Consider the following 24,377-nt stretch of genomic DNA (forward strand, 5'->3'; position numbering starts at 1 on the left):
TCTTATTTCTCTGTATTCTTTGTTCAAATCAGGAGTAGAGAAAAATAATATTAGCCAGTGGTATCATAGTATGTTTCCCCTGCCACCACCCCCACCAATCCCCGAGCAAAAACACCAGTCATTACCTCCACTCCCGGCTGCACATGAAGCTGTACATACTACCAGGATACCGTAAACCCCCCTCCAATGTGGGTGCTGGAGGTGTTGTAGAATGCAAGTAGTCCTCCAGGACTGACTGTAGACTAGTGCCTGGGTTTGATTTGATGTTCTTTCTGGAACACCCTGTATTTCATGATCTCATAAGACCTCACTACAGTGTTTCCCACCCGAATATCCTGTTTCTTTTGGAAGCTCAGAAAGGAATAAAAATGTGTTCTGGTTTCCAATTCATGTTGACTTGAAACTCATCAAGGCAAATGGTGAGCTCCCCGTGGAGCTATTAAACGTAGTGATGTGCGGGTTTGTATCAGGATATGTGCTAAAGCTAGTTGTCTCAGATTGAACTGATGAGAAATGAACCCAGTAACCCCTATCTATGCATATAAGCACCCCCCTCCTATCTGTCTCTTTCTCTAATTCTACACCACTTTCTCGCTCTAGCCCACCCTTTTGTTAAAATTCACCCCTCCCTTCCCCTTTCCACACATCTATCTTTCTCTTACACCTCCCACCCCTCATCTGAAAGCTGGTATTCTGGTGCTGAATGCTGATTAAATGTCATGTACACACACGTATGCAGACAGATGACCCTGTTTTTCTCTGTGTGTGTGTTTGTAGCTGGTGGCGAACACGGCGCTGCTGGTTGGTGTGAACCTGTCTGGTGTGTTTGTGCGGGTCCTTACTGAGCGCGCCCAGAGGAAGGCCTTTCTACAGGCCAGGAACTGCATCCAAGAGCGCCTGCAGCTGGAAGATGAAAATGAAAAACAGGTCACACACAAACATATACACACACACACACACACACACACACACACATACACAGATACACACAGAAACATGCATGTGAGACCAAGACACCTGCGCACATGTCTCAAATCAAGTAATCAGGTATCTCATTTTCTCCTTCAAGTTAAAAAGTCACAATTTTGACAGGCAATTACCTCCCAAGATTACATTTATTCCCCCCCGACTGCCTTAAAGGTCAACCTTTATCTGCAAACACACACACACACATCAATACACGCACACACACACACATTGTGATTGAGATCTGAGGTGCAAGGTTAGTGGGCTCACTGAATTAGCATTCTGATCAAATGCAGCTATAAGGCCATTAAAGGGCCCATATCATGGAAAACTAACTTTTACTCAGTTTTTTGTATAAAAAGAGCTTGATGTTGTATGTAAACATGTTCAGTTTCAAAATGTATTATTCACTCTATGGGCCATACAGTCCATAAATGCAAACTAACATGCAAGAACAGCTTGTTTTAAATTCATTGTAGTTGTGATGTCATGAAAAGCAGTTATTGTTGCTGTCAAAAAAACCCAAAAAACTAAACAACAAAAACAACAACAACAACAACAAAAAACAAATCACTTATATAGTGACTTAACAGGAGAAGGAAAAAAAAATCAAATTCTTTATTGTAAATTAATGTTATGATGTTTCATTCCAAGTGGTTTTGGGCATTTTTATTTGTTCATTCATCATGAAATATTTACAAAATGTAAAGAACAGCTGCCATGTTCAAATGGTGTAAAAAAAAATTAAAATTGACAAATGGGGATAAATGTTTTTTGAATAGTGACGGTATATTGGGCATTTAGCCTATAGCAGTTTAGCCCTGCCCATTCGCAACTAAGTTATAAGCAGCATTTTAGCCTGGCGGCCATTCAGTGCAGAGTTAATTTGCATAATGATGCTCTTGGAATGAAACCTCATATCTCTAAAAAAGTAGTTTTCCAGTAGGAGGATGAAACATTCTTAAATTTCAGTATGGTTATTAAGTGTTTTAAGATATAAAGGTCATTTTGAATAATTTATGTTGGCTCATGATTCATGAAATTTTGACACTGGCTAGCATTTTCAAATTATTAAAATAAATAAGTATATATATATATATATATATATATATATATAAAAAAAAGCGATAATATATTGTATCAACACTGTCTGCTGTTTTGATATTTATCCGGAAAAACATGAAAGACTCCTCTGTTCACTCAAACTCCTCAAAATAAACAGTACTTTGAGGAGTTTAAGTGAATAGAGGAGTCTTTCATGTCATAAATAACATGGGATTGATTGGTCACTGATGCTCCATGTGACTAGGGTTGCTCAATTAATGCAAACATCACAGTCACGATTACTTTAGTCAATACTGAGATCATGATTATTTAACACGACTACTTACTGACTTTGGAAACATCATGCATTTATTGAACTTTAAAAAAAACAACTTTTTAACAGATTCAATTTTGGATGATTAAACAAATTGGTTATATTGCCTTATGTTGAAGACACCACTGTGTAGCAAATCTTGTACAGTATTTGTTGTTGTTCCTTGTTGGACTCCTTAAAGCCAAAGTGTTTCCAAACAGCTGAATTGGTCTCACCTTTCTTGTTGACCAAAGACTCTCTTTCTTTTATCTTGGCTTGAGCTAAATTGAACATGCCACAGCCTGACTGAAAGTAAGTTTGGGCTTTTTGGGGGGAGTGCGGGGATGGGGGGGGGTGGCGAAAGCGCATCGCTGTAAAGGAAAGGGGTGCATTGGCTTTATAACGCAAGACAAATCGAGAACATTATTGTGAAACAGAACGGGACACAATGATCATTTTATCTTGAATAGCTTGTTGTCATAATCGTTGGAAGCCAAAATCATAAGTCACAACAAAGACCCAGTTTACACCTGGTCACTTCATACATCAGGAGCATCAGGATTATATCTGGATAAGGCCAATTGACATAAAAATGCAAGTGTAAATGCTCCCAAAACACATTTAAAGCAGATGCTAATCTGATTGCTCAAACCTCTTCTAGAGGTGGTCTGAGACGCATTAGAGCCACATGTTATAGCAGTGTGAACTGGGTGTGATCCGTGTCTGTGAGGAAGATACTCATGGAGGACACACATGGTTGGGGACCAGATGAAATGAAATGCTTAATAGTAATATGGACGAACAGCAGACAAAGAGGCTCAATGGACAAACAATTGATAATTGGTTGCCATGTAACGAGCGGATTTGCATATTCCAACTAACAGGACACGCAATTGACTATCAAGTGTAAATGCATGTGCCTAAAATCTAATCAGGACACAATCCAGATACTAATCAGGCGAAAACTCTTAAAAATGATGGTTCTTCAAGGGTTCTTTGGTAAAGAAAATGGACACTCAAAGAACTCTTTGCATGATTAAAGGGTTCTTTGCATCATAAAAGCGTTCATTAGATCGTTTGAGAATTTGCTGTAGATGGTTCTACATAGAAAACTTCTTAAAAATGGTTCTAAGTAGCAGCAAAAAGGGTTCTTTGATTGTTATGATGTCAAGCTTGTAATAATAGAAGAACCATTTTTGGTGCTGTATAGAACCCTTTTCAAAAAGGTTCTGTATAGAACCACACACAACACGTTCTCCACCTGAAGAACCCTTTTATGATGCAAAGAACCTTTTAATCATGCAAAGGGTTCTTTGAGTGTTCATGATTCTATATAGAGCCATTTTCTTTACTAAAGAACCCGTGAAGAACCAGCATTTTTTTTTTCATCATTAAGTGTGAAGTGACCAAAGATAAACAGGGTCGAAATGGTTTGATGTGATCAGAATCCAGAAGTGAAGCACTGACCTGCTTTTGCTGACATGTGCCATTACGTTAGTTCATAGTCTTTTCCTTTTCCTCATCAAATTAATCATCAAAGGATTTTTCTAAAATATTTATCACAACATGGAGATCAGACAAACAGTTTATTATAGTTCAGTATATTTCAGTAACAAACAGTTGGAACAAAACCTGCCATGCAATAAACAAATTATGTTGGCGTTATCTCTGTTAGTAGCATTGTTTGTTTTTGTAATATTGATTTAAGTGGTTAGATATACAGTTGTATGCAAAAGTGTGGGCACCCCTGGTCAGATTACATTTTAATCACGAATAATAATACGAATAATAACACATTCTCTACAGAGAACACAGTTCTGCAGATTTTAATACATAATTATTGTTTATTGGCTGAATTTAATGCATTGGAAAAAAAAGTATAACATAAAGCTAAAATAAATCTGCAAAACCTAAGGCATATTTTATATTTGATGTTTTTTTGAATATGATAAAATGATAAATAAATGAAAATCATGGACTGATATTTGAAGAGCAAATTTCATATTTAAGTGTATTCTCTGCAGAGGTAGTGTTCCCTTATTTTTACTTAGAAAATCAACAAAATATGTGATTTGACCGGGGCACCCAAACTTTTGCATATGGCTGTATGTCAGTGTGGTAACTCTAACTGCAGGTGTACTTTTTCACCTCATTTTAGGTTTTATGTTGAGGCCTTAGCCCCTCAACGTTGGTCTCCCCACTAATCAGACCAAATTTTCACCACTGGCTATAACTTTAAGACACCCTGCAGCATTACAGGAGAACCAGAATGTATAACTCATACAACAAATTATAGAACAGAAAAAGATCTGTTCATTTTTAACCATAACGATGGAAAAGACTGAACAAAGCAGACTTTTAAGAAGGTGATTTTTCATAAACATATTGATCCCACACACCAATCAGTTGCTTGTCATTGAAAATTTGAACCCGAGCTACCTCTTTATAGCGTTGCGATGGATTGACACGGACCGATTTATTAATTAAGTAGAACGAAGTGAGAAATGAAGAGGAGATGAAATACGTGTTCTTTCCAACTACACTAGAGATGACACTTTCTCCTTGTTCCTTAGCGACTGAAATTGGTTATAATTGTTTGCACATGACTCATTCACCTCCTACCTAACAAACTCCCCGAATAGAAGGTAACACCACCCACTCTATACGTTAACACACACTCACAACACACATACACACACAAAAACTAAACACCTTCATCAATATAAGCTAGTGCACAGGCCTACTCAGCTTTGCAATTGCTTTTCCTCTCATAACAACATCTGTCCCCTAAGACCAGCAGTGTTCATTAGGTGGATACTCAGCAGATTAATGTAGCAGTAAAGTGCTCTACAAGGAAAACAGCCAGAAAAGTTTGCTAAGTGTTTCAAATTGTCAAACTTGTGTACTAGCAATGAGAAATGTTTGTGTTTGAAAAGTCCAGAATGATCAGAATTAACAATGATCAATACTCTATAGTAAAGCATTCAAGATCTATATTTAAAACTATATTTTTTATATTCAACTCTATAGTAAAGTATTCAAAACTCATCCCCCCCAGTAACTGTCCTCTTGGCTAATTTTGTTTTTTTGAAATCTGCATCACTTTCATTGTTTTCAGACATTATTCTCCTTTTCTGTGTACCTTAATAAATATATCTTACAAAAAAGGTTATTTAATAATTGTTTAAATTTTCTGTATGATGAAATTATTAAGATGTTAACAAAGTCATTCAGAGTGGTTTGATGTTAAATGTTCCATTCAAGAGAAACTTATAGAGTCAGAATTGTTCCTAGTCATGGTGGTAGGAACCAGGCATCTGAAGTGTTCAGTCCCTTTAAAAGTTCCTTCACAGAAGGTTATTATATGTAAAGTGGTTACAGATACAACACCTGTTTTAGTTTTGTGATGAGGGTTTTGGACTAAAACTTAAAAATTCAAAAAAAAATATAATAATAACAATAATAAAAATTGGTGGGAAAAAGTTTGTGTAATTACTTTTCAACCCCTTAAAATCCCAGATTTATTACATACTAAGGCTTATTATTCAGTAACCACAGGGACTTCAGTGCAAACTGACAGAGCTATTCTTGTGTGTGTTGGCCTGCTGGAGGGCCCTGGCCATTTAAGGGGTTAACTGCAATCAAGAGGACTATGGTCCGGTTTTGGAAACTCATCAGAAAGAAAAAACACACCCACAGCACAAAAGTTGTTTTTTTATGAAAAGACATATTTATAAAAACAGGAATCTACTCTGGCTTGATGTCCTAGTAAAGACACTGGGCCTGACACTGATTAAAATGTTTCAGCTTACATGAGCTACATTAGCTAGCTAGCATGCACAAAGCAATAGAGCACATACAAATCTTTGGGTTAATAAAGAGATGTCATGTTTGTTGTTCTAAAATGAGTAAAGAGAAAAAAATAATCTGGTTAAATAAGCACAGTTATGTAGCTCAGTTAGCTGTCCAGCTAGTTGTATTCTCAGGTTAGAAGTTAAATTAAATTACAATGATTTACAAAAGAATAGTCACAGGAAAAAAACTAGCTGTAGCTAATTTGTTTCCACCTCTATTAAGAAATAAAAAGAGTAGAATTTAGCCCTAATAAATACAGCAGTAAGTACTGTGCAAATAATGTACAAATAGGTGTTTAAAATAATGGTGTTCCCAACAGGATGAAAGCTACACTGACTATTTCTCAACACACACACACACACACACAAAAATATATTTATATATATATATATATATATAACTCATACCAGTTTCTCTCATCCACTCTGTTAGTGTTGGTCTTTGCTTTTTGTTTTCCTACTGCATCAGCAATGTCACACAGGATTATGGGACGTATAAGGCAGTGAACAATACTTATTTACACTGCCAACACATCTTAGATGTGCAGGACTGGGTGTCCTTCCTTCCTCTAAACACTGCCTGAGTAGACAGCCTTGTTTCATTTCAGACAGACATTCTTTTAGTGTAGCAAAACAAATGTGTTCTAAAGGTTTTGTGAGCAGAGAAAATCAGTGTGAAACTGAAGGAAAATTTGCTGAAGTTAAGAGAGAAGTAAAGCAAGACTCATTGACACTTAATAGTGGAGGACTAGACAGATAAAGGGAAGAGAGCTCTGTCCATAAATGCTTTGAAATGGTCAGGGTTTGTATGGTGTTTGTGTAGAGTTAGATGTGGTTGAGGAAAACATAACCATCAAATGTCTAATGTTTTACAGTCATTTTTTGATATTTTACAAAAATTTAAATACAAAGCATTTTGGATATTAATTTTATTATAACTGAATTCTTAATACTTCGCCTTTCACAGTCACTTTAGAATCACTGTTTATCATCAGTAAACAATATCTTATTTATTTATTTATTTACAGCTTCACTCTAAGAAACCTGTAAAGATGCACGCTACCGGCATCATTTTAGAATTAGTTTGTGTCTCTGCAACACAACTGGCTTCATGTTAGTGAAAACATTGATTCTAAACTCTTAAAGGCTGATACAAAATTTTGAATGGCAGAGATGGATCATAATTCATGGTCTTACTTAGCCACTGGTCATAAGTATCTTTGGAGGGTCCTCTGTCCCCACACTCCGACAATAACGTGAAAGTGTTAAATAAATAAATAAATAAATAAATAAATAAGATGGTGTTGTTATGTACAGTTCAAACAATGCTGAAATAATTTAATGTAAACAATCAAAATTATTAATTTTCACTGAAGGTGCAGTAGCCCATTATTTCCTTTGCAGTTATATTTCTAGTGTTAGGAGGTTTTTTAAATTATTTTACATATGCTGGCAGAGTATTGGCCATGGAGCCTTCTTTCATTTATTTACATACACACACACACACACACACACACACACACATTTTCTAAGCCGATTATCCTTCTGGGTCGTGGGGGTGGCTGGAGCCTATCCCAGCAGTAATTGGATGGCAGTCTTTCATTTATTTAGCCATTACATATTAAAAGGCTATTTATAGATCTAGTTTTGCACCTACAGTGGAATGTCCCCAGTGTTTTAGCTGCCATGTAGCCCCCGGGCACTGGCCCAACTGATCCAGTCAGTAATCCATCCCTGCTGAATGGTAGTGTCTGTGTACAAGAGGTGGTTTCACTCTGTAATCTTACAGAAAAAAAGTGTTTAACTTGAAGGTAAAGGAAGGGATGTGCAGACCATTGGTGATCACAGATTTGAAAAAAAACATGGAAGATAACATGACATTTTGGTCAGTTTAATTTTTTTTTTCTTTTCACCGAATGTTACTGGACACTTTCATAAATTCTACTATTTTAGAGTTTCAAGAGGAAAGTTTAGAGCCTCAAAGCCACGTGTAAACAGACTTTTTGGATCTCTCTGGTGGTGTTTTTTTCATGTGAGAGTGTGTATTACAGTGTTTTGTCTCCAGCTGGTTGTGTATCAGAAAAACAATTACACTAATCTGTAAAGGCCATCAAAACCAAACACAAATACCGTCTGCAGCTCAGGTTAGCTTCAAACAGCCTTTAATGTCTCTTAGAGCAGGTGTCCTGACTCACTGGTAGCAGCATGCTTAATCAAGAAGACATTTATCACCTGCTTTTAGTAACGCGTGGTTGATGATGAACTGTATGCGTTTCCACGGAAACTTACCTCTGCCATGCCAACCAACTCCAGTGCCGAGCTGTGATCTCCCACTGATATCGCCCACTTAGCAGCAATCAGAAAGTTAACGAGCCAACCCTCATCAGCCCACAAACACATGTACCCCAGATCAGTCCAACACAATTCAAACAGGTTTTTATGAAACAGAGAGTATAGATGGATAGATGGATGGATGGATGGATGGATGGGTAGCTAGATGGGTAGATGGATAGATGTTTTGATGAATGGGTGCATGCATGGATGGATGGATGGATGGATGGTTTGATGAATGGGTGCATACATGTATGGATGGATGAATGGATGGATAGATGGATAGATGGGTAGATGGATAAATAGCTTGATGAATGGTTGGATGGATGAATAGATAGATGGATGAATGGATGAACTGATGGATGAATAAATGGATAGATAGATGAATGGATGCTAGATGATGCATAGATGGATGGATAGATGGATGGATGGGTGGACAGATGGATAGATGGGTAGATGGATAAATGGCTTAATAAATGGTTGGATGGATGAATGAATGAATGAATTGAGGGATGAGTGGATGAATTGATAGATGAATGAATGGATAGATAGATGAATAGATGACAAATGGATGCTAGATGATGTATAGATGGGTGGATGGATGGATGGATGGATAAGCTAGATGCATGTACTGATGAGTGGATAGATGGATGGGTAGAGAGGTATGTGTCTTGATCAATGGATGGATAAATAGGTAAGTAAATGGATGGATGGATGGATGGATCTAATTACTTGAGCAGAAGTAATAAACGTCTAATTAATCACCATTAATAGGCAACAAAGTGTATGATTTTGCTTTACTCAACATTTTGTGTTGAAACTTTGTTGGGGGTGTTTTTTACACTTACAACAATAAGAATGTTCAACAAAACATCTAAGAAGGCAAATAACTGCTTCTACTACTGCCAATAATAATAATAATAATAATAATAATAATAATAACAATAATAATAATAATATGATGATGATGATGATGATGAAACCACCTGTCCAGGGTGTATCCTGCCTTCCGCCCAATGACAGCTGGGATAGGCTCCAGCACCTCACCGCGAACCAGAAGGATAAGCGGTTTAGATGATGGATGGATGGATGATGAAACCATGTCAGACTATTTAGATAACCATTTACAGGGTTACTATACTGCAGGACTAAAATTCTGGGTTTTTGGTACTTTTTCTGCTCACAGCATGACATCAGTACTTACAAGTGTGACTCCACATGTCAGACAGTAATATAAAGTAATGAGTCTCTGTAAATAGCCTGCGGTGTCCATGTCAGTGGCATGTCGGCGGTGTAACGGTCTGTTTACTTTCTGTTTCTAAAACTAACTAAAAAAATCATTTTGTGGTTATAAATATTTTATTGCAGTTGCTCAGTTTGACTAATGGTTCTCTGGAGTAGACTATTGTAGCTCGACAGAGCTCACAAATGGATTTATTCCTGAATCACACTTTGCTGCTTCCGGTGTCAGGAAGTATAAAGTGTAGCATTTCTGTAAGGCCAGTAGTGAGAGTATGCCAGATAGATTGATAGACAGACAGAGAGGTTCAGAGATTGTTACAGGAATAAAATCGGATTATTCAACTTATTTCTAGACATTTAAAATTGTTTTTAGTAATTTTATATACTGAAATTATATACAATACCATTTATTGTTATTAAATAGCAGATCATTTAGCTTAAAGCAGGCAAAATTGTGTGCAAGTGTAATAAGACGATTTCAGGTAAACGTGTGTACTGGATTGGTCTATGCAGTGTAGCATATGAGCAGATGTGGAGGGTTCGAAAAAAGGTCAGTGCAATGGGAGGGGGATTGTTTATGCAAATCTGTATTTATCATTCCTCTTACAGGAACGCCTCCTAATGAGTCTGCTGCCCAGAAACGTTGCCATGGAGATGAAGGAGGACTTCCTTAAGCCACCAGAAAGAATCTTCCACAAGATCTACATCCAGCGGCATGACAATGTCAGGTACAGAGAGAGATAGAGAGAGAGAGAATGATTCACTGCCTTTTTCTGGTGGCCTGAAAGCCTACTTACAATACCTCAATACTGCACTCACCTCCTGAATGGGAGCTAATTGACAGTTCATTGAGTTTTTGCAGACTGGGCTATAGGTGTCAGCTCTATTGTGCTTAAATGGAAATTTGAACACTGAGTGTGTCAGCAGGAGTCAACAGCTCTCCACACACTCACGCGCACACTCCTGAGCCTGGCACTTAGCCAGCACATGCATAGCACCCAAAGCTATCGCTATCAACTGAAGAGCTGCTCAATTAACTCTCTATGCCCACACAAATGCATTGAGAGAGGGAGCTGAGGGTGTCATAACCTAGGCAGCACATAGGCCTGAAAATACACACATAGACTTACCAAAGAGACATGTCTAGGTCTGCCACGCCATGAAAGATGATTTATGCAAACATGTGCCCCTGCCCTGTGTTAGAGCTCCACACTAGGAACCTCCAGCAGCTGGAGAGTTGCTGACTTTATCCCAGGACTGGCATAAGGAATGCTGACCTTTTGCCACAGGGTATAAACTGAAGTATCCTTCCACTGACCACTACTGATATACCCTTGATCAAGGCACTTAAGATCAAGTTCCTCTGCAATATGGCATGGAAAACAGCAAGGACCCCGCAGCTTATTTCTACCGACTAGCCCGAGAATGGTTAAAGCCTGTTGATCCAGCACAGGCTGCAGATGTTTAGTCCGCAGGGTCCTCCTTCCATCCTTTACATTACAGTCACATGTTTAGTTCTTACAGAGATGACATTGAAAATGCCCTTTTGAAGTCTTGAATGTTTTTCCAGCAAATAAACTGGAGATTAGGGTTAATATGTTATGAAAATGTTCTGTCATGATATAAAAATGATCCATATGATCATATCATTGTTAAAATGTACTGAAGCACTGGGGAAAGCTGTACCAAGGGGTAAGTTGTAAAATCATAAATTAACATATGGGGTCATTAAATGCACACACATTGAATGTGTATGAAGTGTTTCCAAATAAACTAAAAGGTTCAATTTCAATGTTTCCTGCTTTGAACTTAAGCAATGATTAAACTGACATAAAGGAGAGAGAAGATAAATAAATACAAAACTTGAGAAATGCAGCTGAATAAGTTTTATAAGTTTAAAATGTCATAAATATTAAATATTTATCATATCAAGTATTTTGTGAGCATGTTGTATATTACTGTTTAATCCTAACAGGGCTAGGGGGAGGTGGGGGGCAATTGCACTGAGGCCCACAGAGCAGGAAGACCCATATTGACTGGGCCCCATAAACTGTTCAGCCCATCATATAGATGCTAACTTAATTTTACATTCATGACTCAAAGAAAGATCCAGTTTCTTAACAACATACCTTATCAGTCAGCTTCCATCAACACTACACACTCAGCCCTGAATCTTAAATAGGCAGTTTTAAGTGAACATTTAGGTTAATGTTAGATGCTAGTGGGTGAAATGTCATGCCTTGGAAGCATGTTTGAAATGGAATGACAGCCATTAAACAAGTAAATCACATTGTTATTTTTTCTTCATCACAGTCAAGGGGACATTATTATTAGGTTCAGTATTATTATCGGTATTGTTTTGTATTGGGGCCCATGAGATCCTAGTTACGCCACTGCACCTCACCTACTGTTGCAACCCACCATGGTCATGGGGCAGATTGTAACAGCAGAATGTGGGTATCTCACATCAAAGTTAGCACAAGCCAACACTGAATTATAGGGGCTAAGTGTTACAAACCCCCAGTCTTCTGTACATTTCACTTTTTTTTTTTAGAAAACAAATAATCACTAGCATTTCTACTGTTTACTGTTTAGATTATAACTATGTAAACCTGAGTTGTCCTGATATGTGCTGTGTAGGGAGACTGTAGAATGCTTATTTAGTTATACCGTGACTTAAAAAACCCAAATAATCATACTTGATTATCCGAATTATCAAAAATGTTACAGTCTGATGATCAATGGGTTTTTTTATGCTATAATGTATTATGTATTATGATAGCCACTCTACTGGTGAGCTAATGCTAGTTGAAGTTAGATAACTCCTCTGTTTTTCTTCCTTTCTAGCATCCTATTTGCAGACATTGTTGGCTTCACCAGCTTGGCTTCTCAGTGTACAGCTCAGGAGTTGGTGAAATTGCTGAATGAACTCTTCGGGAAGTTTGATGAGCTCGCCACAGTAAGTCTGTGCTGGTCGTTAAGTGTGTGCTCTCTTATCTACAAGGACATGGAATGTTTTAATATGATTACACACACTGTGGGAGCGATATCTGCATATCAGTATTGCAATCTTAATCCTCAACACTTCACACATTCATTCCCTCATATAGGCTGATGGGTTTATCTGTATTACATACTGTTACTGTATGCAGAGTTAGTGCTGGTTCTGTAGGGTGAGTAGATTTCAACTCCAAGGAACCTCAAGGTTTTTATCTCAGTGATATATGCTGATATTAAAAACACACTTTCTAATACCTTAAATGTTCACCAAATTGAGCAAGGTGTTTTTACACTACCAGTCAAAACTTTAGAAACAACTGATTGAATATATGGTTTTCAAAATCTTAATTGAGTTGGGAGGAAGACCATACCTGAAGCTACCTTGCTGCCTTGAGTGAGATGAACTTACAGGGAAACACCTCCACTGCATCTCCTTCCTCTTCCTCAGACCACTGTCAGTCCTCTCTCTGTTCATGAAAGGAGGGTCAGGCCTTTCAACTCAAGCATAAACATAAGTTCTCTTCTCTACAATCTTACGGTCTCTTCTTATATTTCATTAATATATTGAAAGTATTTTACAAACTAGCAAAAAGACAATTTGATTTACATGCTTATGCTTTACTGCTGGTGAGTTGTTACTAAATTCAGTCATATGCAGGTTTTGAACACTGCTGGTCAAATTACATGGTTTATTGATTTACTAAATGAACATATAGCGTCCTCTATAGAGAATAAAACTTAACATTTTTCTGCAAACATTGGTGCACATTTTTTAATTAGCTCAGTATGACATACTGGAAAAAATAAAACATAAAATATAGAACTTGCCATCACTTTTGCACAGGCCACATTTTATGTCATTTTTTCCCCAATATGTTAAATTCAGCAAATGAATAGTAGTTGTGCACTGAAATGTGCAGAAGTGTGTTCTCTGTAGAAGATGTGTTAACTTATTTTCACTTAGAAAATAAACATGTCTTGATGGGGACATCCGAAACCTTTGCTGTTTTACCACTGTATGTTATTTCAAAGTTTGACTTATTCACTTTTACTCTACCATGATTAAAGTAGTAGGCTAAAAGTAAGGAAACTCCTCCTTTGAGTAGGTGTATCTAACCTTTGACTGGTTTTGTGTGGTTTATGTATATATTAGAGTCAGTTTTCTGTAGGTCTGTTAATCAGATTGACAGTTATTGGGCAGTGCACTGTCCATGGTGCTGAAATCAGTAGATGTGGGTCACATTGTCTGTAAAAAATATTGCATTCATGTTTTTATTTTATTTCAATTTTAAAATCACTTACATTTTCACTTACAAAAACTTTTTGTGCTGCAGGACACTGTTAGTATTTTAGCCAAATTTATCAGAAATATAAAAAGAAATGTCACTAACTGTGGACTTCTTAGAGTTAGTCTTTCATTGAGATACCTATACAAGACGTAAATGAAATAGATCTTCCTGTTGGATAAATGACACTTGATGTTATCATAACACTGCTGACGAAAAATCTTTGGACATAATTTATCAAAATAAATATGTATATATGTGTATATAACATAATGGTGTACATATATGTGGATAGTTATTTTATTTTTTAAATAAAGGCAAAGCAGTGTTAAGATACAATCTGTAAAAAAATTGATGTATTTTTTGAAAAAAATATGCAGGAAAGGGTTGACATTGGACAATTTTTAAAGTGTATTTTTACATTTTAAACTGAAAAAACAAGAATAAAAATAGTTCACATAAAAATAATACTAAAAAATAATAAAATAATACCACATCTATGACGTCACTGCTGTGACATCACTACATGACTAAAATCACTAAAATAAAAATTCAAGAAGAAGAACTGTCACAGTTTTTGTTAGTTCATTTAGGAGTAGAACACACAGACATTTAATATATGAGGATTATTTGACACTGCAATGGTAGAATGAACCAGTGTAACAAATTAAACATAACACAAACCGTGTTCTTAACTGGACGTACAGATGTCTGTTTTGAGAATGTACTGGTTCATGTGTGCTATTGAAATAATTTTAATACAGGAATCATATTAGTTGCTGTTGGAACAAAACCTCACATCTCCATTTCTGACATTTTTCCTTTTTTTTGACATAATTTGAAAATGCCAGTTGCTCTTTACATTGTGTTCAAATTTCATGATGAATAAACCAATAGAAACTGTCCAAAAAGTCTTAAATAACAATGTTACATTGACTTCTATTGAAAAATAAGAATGTTTTTTGCCTTCTCCTGGAAAGTTACCAGTTTGGAGGCACAAGGTTTTATTCTGACATAAATGATATCTAGAATAATATTTATAGTACTATTCAAAAGTTTTAGGCATGTAAGACAATTGCACTCCAAAAGCTATTTAACTGAGCAGTAAGTATTTTCTTTGCATTAGAGTAAGTATAAAAAACGTTTTTTTTACAGGTTTTCTTGACTGTTACTGTACACTGACACAGTTCAGAATATCTGAAGCTCAGGTGTAGCAAAACTGAACACTAAACACAGACCTCCATCTTTAATCACAAATTTCATTCAATCTCTCAAGATTATTTTTTCAAAGATTTACATTCATCATTAGTAAATCAACAAAATATGTAAGTTGACCAGGAGTGTTCAAACATGCATATGACTGAAATTGCATTTATGCATGTGACCATAAACAAATGTAGATTATATTATTTTCTAGATTCTTAGTAGCCTGTTTCTGCCTTGTTGTCATTAACATTACAGAGCTTTTCTTAAGTATGCTTTTCCAGTATGAGAGACAAAGTCAAAGTGTCATTTCCCCTTTACATCAAAATATATAATCAACATAATTTAAATAAGTAGAGCTAGACATGCATGTCTAATAATGTATGAAGAATGTATACATATAAGCCACTCAGTAATGTTTTGTATGAACTGGCTAAACCTGCCAACATTCAGCCAATGAGCTTCAAACCAGCAACAACCCGTATACAGCAATGAAGCAAGCTGAAAGAAGAAGAGAGGAAGAAGAGTGTAGGGGGAGAAAACGAGAGGAGCAGTAGAGGAGCAGTCTCTGGTCTGTGTTGGGCCTGTGTGACCCTGTTTGGAAGTCATTCTAGCTTCATTCCAGGGCCTTTTAAGGCTCTCTTTACACCTCCTGCCATATTCGTAATTTCTAAATCTAAATGAAGAAGTTTTTCTGGTTTGGTTTTGGAAGATCTATAAGCACAATGTTCATCAACAGATCAACCTCTATAAAGTTATGGAGGATGCATTTAGGAACATCTGAGTCAGGAACTGCCAGGACTCGAGTAGATTGTATAAGATTTTTAGAACACAGTTCAGATAGACTGTTTGTCTTTTTGTTTGTTTGTTTGTTTGTTTATTCCTTTTTGCCGTGTGAAAACCCTGATTTGTTGTAGAAATTCGTAAGATAGATTGATAGATAGTTTGGCATTTTTAAATGTGAATATTTCATTTTTAGTAGACTGTTCATGGTTTTGTAGCTAGAGCTTCATTTTCCTCTCAGTATGGGGGGATTTGCTAAATGTGTGCAGTGTTTTGAGAATGTGTGTATGTGAGCATTTGGAAGCAGAGACACTGTGTTCTGAAATGGATGTAAGCAATCAAGAAAAACTGTAGTACTATAAGTAGTGATTTTATTTGTGTCAGTGTTTGTTTGACCACATTTGTTGTTAAAATCAGTTATTTAGTTTGGCTCAATCAATACTTCATTAAATTAAATCTGGTGTTTCTGCTTGTGGAATGTAACACATCTTTACGAGGACACTGAGGAAAAATCTGGAACCAAACCTGTGTTCTTCTAACCAGCTCAAAAGATACCAATTACTTCTTTTATAATATTTGTTTACATTTATGTTACCTAATGTTACCTGGTGTTTTTACTAGTAGAAACACATTTGCTGTCCAAATGCTTTTAAACAGTTTGCTTAAGTGCCAAAGAATATTGCACAGCACTGTACAGCATTCAAATTACCACATTTATTCCCTTTTTACTGTATTTTTCTGGAAACTTCTCGTCTTTCTGCCACCCCTGTTCTTCTTGGATTCTGCTTTGTTCCATTCTGCGTTTTTCCTCTGCTCCTAGCTCTCCTTTTTACTCATCACTTGATCCTTTGCTAAATGCAGTGGTTTCATACAGAGGTTTTATGAGGCTCCCTGAACATTAATATTCTCAGTCACAACAGAATTTATTCCAAGTTTTGAAGCTAGTTTGAAACCCTGGCAGCAGCTGGAGAATATCTCAGACACAGATGGCTCTGTGTGTGTGTGGTTGTAGGAGTGTGTGTATGTGTGTGTTTGATGTGACAAGGGGTTTCCCATGGTCTGCTTTCGTACTGAGATGGCAGATGGTACCAGACGCACGCGCACACATACACACACGCATGCACACTTGCGTTCACACACTCACGCACATCCACACACACACAACACACGCATAATCTGTGTTCTTCATTTCAAATGCTGTTTTTTCCATTTTTTCTCTTTCTTTTCCTCTGGCTGAAAGACCAAACTCTAAAATGTCCAAATTAATTTAACACACAAGTGCTCAATTAAAGGTTAATCACATCCTTGTCTTATGATCACTATCACTACTGCATAGCCTCAAGCAGACTCTTCTCTTCTGTTCTCTCCTCTCCTCTGCAATCCTCTCCTCTCCTCTCCTCTCCTCTCCTCTTCTATCCTCTATCTTCTGCGCCTCTGTTCTCCCCTTCCCTTCCCTACTTGTAAGTGGTCAGACCATCAAAGAGCTTCATTCTCACTGTTCACAGTTCACTCCTATGATATAGTTCCTTTTTTTTTTTGATGTGTAGCTGTTTTCTCCGCTCTAATATTGCTTGTCTCTGGCTGATTTTTTATATTTATAATTAGCTGCTGCATATTACTGAAATTAAATTACAGCCACAGGCTTTCGGGATATTTTTCACTCATCGGATCTTTGAGACACATCTGGAAATGACTCTAATCAGCGAATGACGCAACATATCAAGATGGCAGACCGCATCTGTTTAGCTAGGCCTCTTTCTCCATCACTAGTGACAGTAGCATTACTAACTTTGTTTGTGAAAGATGTAAATTAGTTACTGTTTGATGGAGACGGTTATACAGTTAGAGGCATCTGTCTGGAAATTAGAAAAGAGTAGGCCGAGTAAGCAGGGCTCAGACTTGCTGTTAGAAGCTCCAGGTGTCTCAGGGAGAGTTAACACGCCCTCACAGCAGGGCGAATGGGTGGCGTCTTGGGAACATAGTTGCAAAGCCAAAGCTGATGCTAAGGCTTCCCCACATGAGCACCACTCCTCTTCAGTTCATGTATCCAACAGTTTTGCCCCACCCAGTGAGACGCCTGTTGAAAGAGCTTTGGTTATAGGTGATTCTATTTTATGGCACATGAAAATAGCTTTTCCCAAAGGGGCAACAGTAGCAGTTAGCTGTAGACTGGGAGCCAGAGCGCCGGACATTGGAGGGAAGCTGAAGCTGTTAGCTAACTGTAGGTTTTCTAGAATAGTTGTTTGTGTAGGTACTAATGAAGTTCATCTGTGAACGTCAGAAATAACTACAAATAACATCAAAGAGGTGTGTAAATTAGCACAGACGATGTCCGATGACGTAATATGCTCTGGCGACATACAAGTTTGATGTGGCAACCAAATCTATAGCAGGTTAAGGTCGCTAAACTGCTGGCTGTCCAAGTGGTCCAAAGAAAACAAAGTAGGCTTTATAGACATTTTGTCCACTTTTGAGGGCAAGTCTGGTCTTTTGAGTTGGGACGGTATCCACCTCACATGGGAGATCTTGTGCTGCTCTCACTTCTTGTAGCATAGTATGTAGTCTCTTCGATAGCTATCACTGTAGGACAGTCTGACATATCAGCAGAGAGACTGGCTAAACCGACCATCCTATCTGCTAGCTGCCTTGAGACACCACGTGGGTTCCACTCAGTTGAGACTGTGTCTGTTCCCTGAATCAAACAAATTTTCAAAAACCTTGAAAAGCTTGTTTTACTAATCTAATCAATATTAGACTAGATATAATCTGAAATTTAGACCAATCAGTTAGCAATGGCAGCACCTTTGGTCTAAAACTAGAATTGTTTATCATAAGATCCCTTACATCTAAGGCTGTTGTATTAAATGACATCATTACTGATCATGATTTTGATGCTCTATTCCTCACAGAATCGTGGACTAGACCTAAAAAATACTATGCTCTAAATGAACCCCCCCAAATAGGCTACAATTATGTACATAGCCCTCATTTAAACAGCTGAGGTGGAAGCATAGCAACCATTTATACAAATGCTGTGGGCATAAATCAGAAAGCAGGCTACAAATGATCTTCTTTTGAATTCTTTTTTCTTATTATAAGTGATTAAGCAACAAATAACAATTCATTTTCACTAATCACAATCTACAGGCCATCACAGCCTTATTCTGAGTTTACTAACCTCCTCAGTTAAACTAATAATTGTAGGAGATTATAATATGCACCTTGACAAACCGCAGGATCCACTAAGTAAGGCATTTGTATCTATTTTACACTCTGTTGGTTTTACTCAAAATATAATGGCGCCTATTCATTATTGCAACCCCACTCAACCTAATATTGACCTTTGGTTTGAACACAGATCATTTAGCAATTCTACCCCAGAGCATAGCAATCACACATCATTACTTAATCTAATAGGAAATCCGCTTTAGTCATAATGTATGTTTATATTATGTTGTGTTGCGTGTAACATAACATCCTCCAAAGCAAGTAGCTTCAGAGATCTGTAAACTTCTATTAGCTGTCCATCTCAACTTACCGAGTTAGATATTATGACTGAATGCTAAGAGGATACTTTTTGCTCTACTTTGAGGCAGAATGAGGCAGGAATAGCTTGCCCCATGGTGCAGTGATCATGCTCAAGCACTGAAGCAAACTGTCAGAAAACTAGAACGTAATGGTGCCTGACTAAACTAGAAATATTACAATCTACCTGCAGGGATAGCCCTATAGACTACAGAAGAGCACTTATTGTGGCACACTCAGCCTTTCTCTCCTCTCTGGTTGAAAATATAAGAATAATCCTAGACTATTATGTAGCACAATTACCTAAGAACCAAACGGCTACTGGATGCCAGATATCATCAACCTACAGCAGCAATGATTTCATGATTTTTTTCAATACTGAAATTCAAACTAATTGGTGAAAAATTCAAAATGCACAGTTAACCACTACAAACCTGCTTCCCTACAAAGCAAATGCAGATCTTGAGTACAGTGTAACTACTACAGGGAGGCTGTAATCAGTTACCTTACTTCAACAAAGCTGGTAAAAATGATTTCCTCCTAAAAACCTTCTACTTGCATACTAAATATAATTCCTACAAGTTTACTCAAAGAAATATTTATTTCTGATGATATTTCTTTTGTAAATTCACAGGATTATCAATAATAAAATTTTCTCTTAGCCTTGGCTTCTCTTATCATTGGCTACATGCCAAAAATACCCTTTATATCAAAGATTTCGAAGAAAGCTATGGTGCAACAACCAAGTTCCTACTTGCATAGAAATCACATACATGAAAAGTTTCAGTCTGGATTTAAGCCTCGTTCTAGTACAGAGACAGCGCTAGTGAAAATTGTGAATAATCTCTTATTATTCTATGACCAAGTACATCTATCTTTACTGGTTCTGTATGTCATATGATAGACCACGCTATCCTACTAGAGAGAGTAGAAGACCTTGTGGGTGTAACAGGAATAGCTCTTTCCTGGTTCAGATTTTACTTGACTGAACACTATCAGTTTGTGAATGTAAACAGTGAATCATCTGTTTGTATGTAAAATATGGTGTTCCACAAGGCTCTGTTTTAGGACCTCTATTATTCACATTATATATGCTACCACTGGGCACTATTATTAGTAAACATGGCATCAATTTCCACTGCTACGCTGATGACACACTTTGGTATATATTGGTCAAACCAGATAATAGATTTTAACTTAAAAGTAATAAAAATTGGATGTCAAGTAAGTTCCTCCTGCTTAACTTGGACAAAACAGAGGTTCTTTTTCTTGGTCCAAAAACTGCTAGAAACTGTCTAATTTAACATTAAATCTCAATAGCTTCCCAGTTGCATTGGGTACATCTAAAAAACCTTGGCATCACAATTGATCTTAAACTGTCCTTCACTGGACATATTACTAGAACAGCTTTGTTTCATCTATAAAATATTGCCAAGTGAAGAAATACACTGTCCCTACAGGATGTGAAAAAGCTAGTTCATCCCTTTATTATCCTGAGGTTGGATTACTGGAATGCTCTGCTGTCTGGATGTTCCAGCAAAAGCTTTAACAAGCTCTAGTTAGTCCAGAATGCTGCAGCTAGTTCTATCAACGCTACATTTGTTGCCAGTTAAAATCCGCAGAGTACAAAATTCAGCTGCTGACATATAAAGCTCTAAAAGGCCTCGTCCCTCAGTACCTGCGTGAACTTATCCTGTATTATGAAGGCCTGCTGGAGTCAGTGCTTGCACTCTGTTAACACTATATATTGTTCTCAATGACCTCAAAAAAAAAACTAACTGCCGGTGTGTTTGTTTGTCGAACTAAACAACTGCCCATCCTGGTGATACTAATGCCTGCATAGACTCAAACATTTTAATCATAGATGTTGTTTCACCTGCTTCACAATACACTGAGCTTTTCTCATATACATAACAGATCATCATTATAGGCTTTAACGATAATCACTGATATTCATGGATTTAACTCGTGATATGCTCTTAACAGTCACTGGTTTTTACTGGGAATAATGATTTTCTTAAATCTATTTGTTACTGTTACTGTGATATGAACCTAAAAGTAGACAATGGTTATCATTGGTTAATCTAAATATGTCTGTCCAATGACAGGCTGGTTTCTTTTTTTCTATATTCAATATTGTATATGAATTGTAAAAGCCTATTCTCTGTTCATATTGCTCTTGTTGTGTTACTGTTTTCTTATCCAGTTATCCGGAGGATAATGGGTTTCCCCTTTGAATCTTGGTTCCTCTTAAGGTTTCTTCTTTTTCCTCTTAGAGAGTTTTTCATTGCCACTGTCACCCTTGGCCTTCTCATTGGCGCTTGGCCCTGGATTTTCTGTAAAGCTTTGTGACAACGCCTGTTGTAAAAAATGTTATATAAATAAATTTGGCTTGACTTGACCCTACTCTCCTTTCCTTTACCATTTCTTCATCTCCTCTTCTCTCCTCTCCTCATCTGCTCTATTATCTTCTCTTTTCCCCGTCCCATTTCTAGGCATCACTGTGGATATCTATACTGTCATTGCATATGAGATCTCATAACTCATCTTTTTCAGTTTTTAGATAATGTAAAAATCTCATCTCTCTGTTACAGTGTTTGAACAGATGTGTAATGGTCGGAAATGTAATGATTAAAAAAAAGAAAAAAGAAAGAAAAAATCATTTTGTGGTTATAAATGTTTTATTGCAGTGGTTCAGTTTGACTAATGATTCACTAAACTATTGTAGCTTGAGGGATCTCACATATTGATTTACTCCTGAATCATACATTTCTGCTTCCATCGGGGGATGATGCATGGATGAATGTATGGATGGATGGATGGGTGTAATTTATTTAAATTCGGGTACATCTGTACCATAAGAATGTGAGACATTATGTACACTAACTAACTAACTAAATAAATAAATCAATGAATAAATCAATGAATGAATGAATGAATAAACAAATGCATGAATACATAAATAGTTCAATTAATTTGGCAAAATCATTAGCAAGGAAGTATTGATGTTATTAAGTGCAGATGATTGTTTTATGTTGAGTAACTACTATATATACCAGTATATAGGTATCTGTAATAAGCTTTTTTTTGGGTGTGTGTCTTTAAGCTCCTCTTTCTCTCTGGCTTTCTAAGGCATGAGTGGGAGGAATTCTACTTCAATAGTTTATCTCAGCATTGTACAAATGCCCCCCTTCTCTCTCTCTCTTGCACTGTCTCTCTCTCTCGCTCTCTCTCTCACACATTATTCTACTCTCTATGCTTTTTTTTGCATATTCTCTGAGCAATGGGATATCCCCAAACTCTAGTGCAGTATTTTCCACTATTGATATGCAAAACACAGCACACATATGCAGCAACCACACAACACGCACCCTTTCACATACTCTCATTTATTGCAATAGGAAGCAGTAGCAAAATCCATTGCACTCTGAATTAGAGGTGTATCATGATGAATATCAATAATGTGTAAATTTATTCAGTTACCTTAGAAATAATGAATATGAATGCTGATTTTAGAAATAATGGCCTTGTCATTATACCTACTGTAGAAACACAGGCACCACTGTTTTCCTCCAGTGAATCCATTTGGTCTTCCCATCATGCCACTTTGTGTGTGACTGACAGGAGAACCACTGCAGGCGGATAAAGATCCTGGGGGACTGTTATTACTGTGTGTCAGGATTGACCCAACCCAAAGCTGACCATGCCCACTGCTGTGTGGAGATGGGCTTGGACATGATCGACACCATCACGTGAGTGTGTTTCCACATCCGCCACAAACGCTACAAATACATAATACACACCACAGGTCATACACTCCAGTCCCTGGACATCTCATAATTACAGGCAAATGTTTTACACTTGTGAAAATAAAGGTGCCAGGTTGGGAGGTTGGGGGTGGTGGGGGGCTTCCTACCAACCCAGAGAGAGCAAGGCCAATTGTTCTCCCAGTGATAGCACCAGTGCTTAGACATTCGCACCATCAAATTTTCTTTCTACAAAACAAGGCGTTTTGATTCTAAAATGACCTGAGATACCAAAACACTTCAAAGCCTAAAAAACAGTAGTTAATTTTACATTTTACATTTTGTAAGACAAAATATTTGCATACAAGTGCACTGAAACATTTACTCTACGTTCCTTTGACAAATGAGCTTTGTGTGAAAGCAATTAAAATGAAGACCTTGATACTGTAATAGGGATTGCATGAGTTGTTTTGATAAATTAGATGAACTTTCAGCAGTTGAGAAAGATGGTAATGAGACAAATCCTTGAATGGTGCTATATTCAGAGAGAGAGAGATAATGCTTTATTGGGAAATGCGATCGCTATGGCTGTGGTAGCTTTCAGTAATTACTAACTTCAAAGAGATATGATTTTACATGCACTTTTGTTGTAGTCTAACTGAGGGATTGTGTGTTTTTTCAGCTGTACTGAAACCCAGCCACAGAACAGACTGCCATGTGGGTGTATGAGTGAGTGGTTCACTGAGATGCCAAGTCTGATGACATCGTCCAGATGACCGTTAGCTTGAAACAGTCACTGAGTTTTTTTTTTTTTGCTAAGTTTGCTTGGCAGACTTCAGTCTAGAGCAGGGGTGCTCAGTTCAGGCCCTGGAGATCTACCACCCTGCAGGGTTTAGCTCCATCCCTAATCTAACACACCTGTTCCATGTAATGACGGACGTCAGGGGCATCTGAATAATAGAGCCAGGTGTGCTGGATCTGAACTCTCCAGGGTGGTAGATCTCCAGGACCTGGACTGGGCTAAGCAGATCTAGAGTTTACTCTTCAGGCTCATCATTCACATATTAATCTTAACCCGTTAAAC

At 37.2% G+C, this 24,377-nt stretch overlaps 1 protein-coding gene across 1 annotated transcript in view; it reads left to right on the top strand.

Moving 5' to 3' along the window:
* The first annotated feature begins 792 nt into the window (after positions 1 to 792).
* adcy1a (adenylate cyclase 1a) overlaps positions 793 to 24,377 on the top strand; it is a 48,838-nt gene continuing 25,253 nt past the window's right edge. Inside the window, exons 1-4 of the mRNA XM_036581610.1 lie at positions 793 to 927; positions 10,360 to 10,478; positions 12,598 to 12,709; positions 23,172 to 23,299. Coding sequence (XP_036437503.1) covers positions 10,372 to 10,478; positions 12,598 to 12,709; positions 23,172 to 23,299 — 347 coding nt within the window. The 5' untranslated portion in view covers positions 793 to 927; positions 10,360 to 10,371. The remainder of the gene's footprint in view (positions 928 to 10,359; positions 10,479 to 12,597; positions 12,710 to 23,171; positions 23,300 to 24,377) is intronic.

The sequence above is a fragment of the Colossoma macropomum genome, unplaced genomic scaffold, assembly GCF_904425465.1.
Source record: "Colossoma macropomum unplaced genomic scaffold, Colossoma_macropomum, whole genome shotgun sequence".
Taxonomy (NCBI): domain Eukaryota; kingdom Metazoa; phylum Chordata; class Actinopteri; order Characiformes; family Serrasalmidae; genus Colossoma; species Colossoma macropomum.